The sequence below is a fragment of the Mytilus galloprovincialis genome, chromosome 9, assembly GCF_965363235.1.
Source record: "Mytilus galloprovincialis chromosome 9, xbMytGall1.hap1.1, whole genome shotgun sequence".
Taxonomy (NCBI): domain Eukaryota; kingdom Metazoa; phylum Mollusca; class Bivalvia; order Mytilida; family Mytilidae; genus Mytilus; species Mytilus galloprovincialis.
Genome location: NC_134846.1, coordinates 7,865,873 through 7,872,142, shown reverse-complemented (window position 1 = coordinate 7,872,142; position 6,270 = coordinate 7,865,873). Strand labels below are relative to the sequence as shown.

At 32.0% G+C, this 6,270-nt stretch overlaps 1 protein-coding gene across 1 annotated transcript; it reads left to right on the top strand.

Annotated features, from left to right (window-relative positions):
• The first annotated feature begins 4,507 nt into the window (after positions 1–4,507).
• Positions 4,508–5,961, top strand: LOC143046473 (QRFP-like peptide receptor). The gene is made up of 2 exons (XM_076219632.1): positions 4,508–5,375; positions 5,923–5,961. Exons 1-2 carry the CDS (start codon positions 4,584–4,586, stop codon positions 5,959–5,961), a joined length of 831 nt encoding a protein of 276 aa, XP_076075747.1. The 5' UTR covers positions 4,508–4,583.
• Positions 5,962–6,270: the final 309 nt, after the last annotated feature.

The window sequence follows — 6,270 nt, the reverse complement described above, 5'->3', positions numbered from 1 at the left end:
TTCCCTGTGAACCTTTTCTTCGATATCAAAACAAAGATACGACTTCAAACTAGAATTTTATTATATGACACATAATGATTTGAACTTTCTAATCGCCAATAAACTCATCATACATACCAGGACTAAATTTTGCATATACGCCAGACGCGCGTTTCACACATCAAAGCAGATACATACCTTCTCTCCTATTAATTGACATTTACGTATTTTCATGTAGCTAAAGAACCAGTTTCATACATAAGGGTATGCCTGTATCAAGGAAGGAACATGGTAGTTGTTTTTCATTTGTTATTAAAAGACTTCCCGTTTTTAATTTCCATTGCAGTTTGTGTTTTTTTTTATCTGATTTTACTTTTTTCTTAGTTGATACTATACGGTCATGCATGTTAACAAATTACATACTTCATGATCAAGGATGATCATTATACAAATAAACAATTATTTTTGATGTATGATTGTTTTTATAAGTTGGTATTGGCATCTAATTAGCTGTCAGTAATTGCGAGTACCCTTTTATCTGTTCTTTGTGTCTTTTTTTGTTATGCAGGAAGTATAAATTATCTGCTATGTTCGCTCTCTGTGTATTTGTAAGATGTTTTTTTTTTCTCGATTGTATCGATCTGATGAGTAAGGCCCTATTAAACGGATTTGTATTCCTAATGTTGTATTTTTTCACCACTGTCGCAGTAAGGAAAAGATTTGACGCCATCATAAATGTTTTACCCTGTCATATTCTTTAAGCCTGTCCCAAGTCAGGAGTCTATAGTGCAGTGGGTGTCTTTGGTTCACGTCTGTCATATTTGTTTTTCGTAAATTGATTTGATACAAATGATGTCGTTAGTTTTCACAGTTCAATTACTTCATATTTTATATGTCGGGGCCTTTTATCATCGACTACATAATACGGATTTATCTCATAAATGAAATCCTTGCAGTGACTTATTATTGCCTACGTCCGCTTATTATGAACTTTGGTACAATGTTAATATCATTGGCAATATTATCACATCTACTTATGTCTATATCAGAGGTATGAGGAACAATGACAAACATAAGTTAAAAGGTCATCACCAGGAATTGGTTGCCCGATACGTGACACAACTGACACGCGGACGACATGTTTTCGCCATCTTATGATAAAATAGGGAATGCAAATGGGGAATATGCTTAAGAGACAAAAACACGATCAAAGAGCAGAAAACACCCAGAGACAATCAATGGGTCTTTAAAACGAACCTGGAGGCGTGCTTCAGCCTATCCCCAAACATAAATATATACTTCTGGTTCAGTGATAATGGGCGTCATACTTGACTTCGAAATATAGAAATGAAACAAAAATAAAAAGGCAAGAGGCTCCTGACTTAGGATACGCGCAAAAATGCGGCGGGGTTAAACAATATTTTTTTGAAATCTCAACCCGCCACCTCTAACTCTATATCTTACAGTAAAACTCAGTTAAAAAGAAGTCCGAGTCCGATGTCAAAATTAGTAACAAAATAAATTGAACAAAATGACAATGATACATAAATCAACAAAGGACTACTAGCAGGTACTGACATGCCATATCCAGACCTTAGTTAAACTGGTTGAAAGATTATGTCTTCATCATATGAATATCAAGCACAATTATCACTCCCGTTAGAATAATTGTTTTTAATTCCGATGCAAAGACCCTATAAGTGAATCAATATTAAAAAAAAATATATGTCATCTTTAACGACCTAATAATAACAATGCAGAACAGTCGTTTTATATATGATTTTGTGTCTTGTTCGCGACATTGTCCTTTCTTATGATTGTGTAATAAAGAGTGATTGTGGATTCATATGGAGGGGGTATATTCACATGCATAGCAAAAGACGCTTACAAAGGCGGATCCAACAATTTTCAAAAGTGGGTTCCATTCCAGGATCAAATAGGGGGTTCCAACCAACCATAAGGCTCCATTCAAAAACGTTTATAGTAAAAAGAGGGACTCTAAGCTCCGGAATACTCTCCCTTGGACCTCAACTGACTTTGCATGCATGTCGACACATTTTGCATTTGTTGAAGGTTGTATGATGAGTTGTAGCAGTTCAAATCCTTCTTATTAGTTCTTTTCCATTTATCCTTTTATATATACTCATTTTATGTTGATGTGCATCTTTTTTTTATTTCTGAATTTGTTTACTTTCATTTATAGTCGGATGTAGACGAAACGTTCAGATGGATTAAACATTTATAATCTTGGTGTCTGATAGTTTACAAATTTAAACAGTCAATGCATAACACAATTTGAAAAAAATTTGAAACAAATTAAATCAAAAGAGAAATTACTGCATATATCCCAATTCTGATAGGGTTTAAGTTAAAACAAACACGAACGTCGGGTGCACAATTTTATAACCAATCTATGACATAATTTATTTACTGTAATTAAGCCTTAATGAAAAATATATATTTCATACATTGAGTTGATTTAACCAACGCATATTGCATCAATTGAATTAAATGAAAAATACCCGAAACTGATCTAAGATGTTTTGAATCACCATTTTGATCGGTTAATTAATGTTTGCTGAACGTCCAGTGTCATATATATATACTGCATATTCGGAAGTAAAACAAGTAAAACAAAATGAGAGGAATGGACTGATTATATACTTACAAAAGACTAACTTTTTATTAAAAATACCGTTTTGAATAGATATCAAAAGTACCAGGATTATAATTTTTATTTTAGTACGCCAGACGTGCGTTTCGTCTACATAAGACTCATCAGTGACGCTCAGATCAAAATAGTTATAAATCTAAACAGGTACAAAGTTGAAGAGCACTGAGGGCCCAAAATTCCAAAAAGTTGTGTCAAATACGGCTTATTTGAACACTTTTAATATTTAAATTTTCAGTTGAAGTTCGTCAAAGTTAACCTCGACAATATTTTTAAACCTATTTGCACCCAAATCAATTGGATGAATAGATATCTGATAAAAGCACATTAAGGTGACTGTATTATATTCTAACCGATTTATAAATCATGTGATATATTAATCACTTACAAACGTAATTAGCCGAAACGTCAGATTTTTCTATAAACATTTTTAACGCATTTTATTAAGATGAATAGTTTTCCGTCTCTGTAACATTCAAATCATGAATTATTTTTATAAGATGATATCACATTTTTATGGTAGTTCGCCCTACCTGGTATCCTTGTATATTGTTTGTTATATCCAGTGAAAAAAAATATCTTCAGTCATCTTATAGAAAATATAGGGTTTATCATATATTGCTAAATTATGAAACAACTGCAATCTTTTCGATAAAAGCGTTTTTCGACGCTTGTTTTAAAAAGAGACGTCACATAACAGAAGTCATAACAAATATTAGTAAACTAATATCCAGATCAGTTTTACGGTCACGGTATACATTACTGTACGGAGACTCATACATGTTCATATAAAAAATAACATTAGATTATCATGCATAAAATTGAGAAAGGGGAATGTGTCAAAGCGACAACAATGTGTAGGACATGCAAATTGTCTCAATTACTGTACTTCATCAAATATAAGTTTGATATTAAATAATGTCAGGTCAAAACATGCAATTTTTTCGTCTTTACTAAAAATGAAATGGCCATGATTTAGTTTATATTATATTTGTTTCTTAAACATAACAATAAAAATGTATGATTTACGGAGCTCCTTTTCAAGTTCTAGGATATCTTTTATTGTTATCATCAAGCAATACTGTCCATGACATTGTATACGCAATTGTTGTACTTTACAACTATTAAATAGATTATTCCTAGTTCCTAGTTGTCATTTCCTTCTTGATAATTGCATGAATTGATCCCTCATTGAAATAAACGTTTTGCTTGTCGTATTTGAATTGTTTCCAGTGCTTTATGTTGCTCTTGCAGATAATAAGATTTTCGTCAAGTATTGGTTGGATCAACGATTTGAAGGACTTTAAATTAATTCTAAACTGATTAACTTAACCATATGTCATAAAATACAAAAATCAGTAACTATGGTATTAATTATGTATAACCCATAATATTGTTTCTTGATCTGAACACACGTTATTGATATCATGATGAGCATTCTAAATCTTTACGCCTTTTACTTAATCAACTTTAACACTTTGGACATGTTTCAGGGTATTTAATAATTACGTAAACTTGAAGTTGAGAAGGTTAATCAGGGAAATGTATTGGAAAATGTCAATAGAAAGGCGTATCGGAATGATTGACAGAAAACCTCTATTGATTTAGTTCTTTCTTAGAAAAATCTAACCATTTATTTATATTGATAAATTATTGTGTTTTCTGTTGTCAATAATCATTGAACAACACTGGATTGTATTTTTTGTATCTATTTTAAAATTTACAATACAAAAAAAAAAAAAAAAAACTGTATCATAATGATAATGCGAAGAAATTTAATACAACTTTCTGATGTGATTTTCCGACGACTTGATTTGGGAGTTTTGTAATTATACTAGCACATGGTTATCTTACGGATACTATTTGATAACAAAAATTATCGCAAAATATATTGACAGATGAAGTTATCTTCTTAGACAAAAGAAACAAAACAATGTCCGACTTCTCCGAGTTAAAAAGTATGTTCAGTGACTTTCCAGAAAACTTAACTAAAGAGGAGCTACAATATTTAGAACATCTTCGGTATAATTTGTCGAAAAAATACGAACCTGTTTCCGTTTCAACGGGGATATTGACAATTTTGATAATATTATATGGGTCAATTTCGTTGATTGCCGTCATTGGTAACGCTCTAGTAATCTTTGTAGTGTTGTACAAGAGGAATATGCAAACGGTCACCAATGTCTTTATTGCTAATTTGGCCCTAGCTGATGTTGCACTTGGTTTATTCACTATACCATTCCAGTTTCATGCGGCTATCATGCAGCGATGGGTAGTGGCTGATTTTATGTGTAAAGTGGCACCGTTTGTCAAAAACTTATCGGTCAATGTCAGTATATTGACCTTGACCGTAATCGCCTTTGACCGATACGTAGCAGTGATGTATCCCTTGAAAGCAGGTTTCCGAAAGCAAGTGGCATTTATTGTTCTTCTTGTCATATGGGTTTTAAGCATATCATCCAGCGTACCAGACTTACTTTACTATAAAGTTAACATTATCTTTGATATTGAAATCTGGGCAAAGAAACCATTTTGTGATGTGCAGTGGCCATCAGATGCATTTCCGAAATTTTACTTTTCGTATTTCCTTCTTTTGCAATATGTGGTACCTTTGACTATCATAAGTTTTTCATATATTCGTGTAGCGTACAGGATTTGGGGGAGTAAGGCCCCAGGATATGAAATACAAAAACGGGATCACATAAGGAGTGTCCATAAGAAAAAGGTAAGTTGAATTTAGTTTTCCTTTCAGTACATGTCGTCAAAATACACCTGGTATATTATCTGTCTTACATTTATTACCTTTTTTAAGGTGGTACCCAACACTTTCACTAAAATTAATTTGGCTCGTTTAATTTTCATAAAATTTTGATAAAGTATTTACTTTGACCCTTTAACAAAAATATAAAAAATTCAAAAAATTTGAACCAAGCGTTTTATCAGAAAAATTACACTGGTTATAAAGCATTTGACAAACACTAATTTTGATCATTGAGAAGCTTTATATTGCCTTCACAAGGCAACGTAATTAAAACGTTTAGCTGATATTACAGAGTTATCTCCCTGTAGTGTTAGGTACCACCTTAACAGATTTTTAATTCTTTTCCGCTGTTAGACATTAATTTTTAAACATGGACTGCAATGATGTACCATTATTTTAACTGAGCCCAATTGTAATTGTTTGTTCATTTGTGAAACATTCGCATTTGACCATAGTGTTAGTTTTAAAAGATGAGTATTACCAGTTCACAGTCTTTTGATAATTACTGCAGGTTAGGAAAAGTTTACTTACCACTGGTTATTTCTATTAAAGTATTTTAAAATGTTAATGATACAGGTTAATAATTATAGATTAGTTTTCGGCTGAGTTAAAAGAAAACTAATGCATTACGTATTCACAATGTCTATTTATGTTTGTTTTTTTAAATCATCAAACATGAGTAGATGATTGATTGGTATCGATGTTTAACGCAACTATTATCACTATTCATGGAGCCATTTTTATTTGGTGATACGCGTTGGAGCCGTTTCGTAAAAAAAACCTGATATTCCTTGCCAATTAACAAGCGGAACGGATCAATTAGTTAATATTATTTTATAATCAAGCAGTAAAGATATAT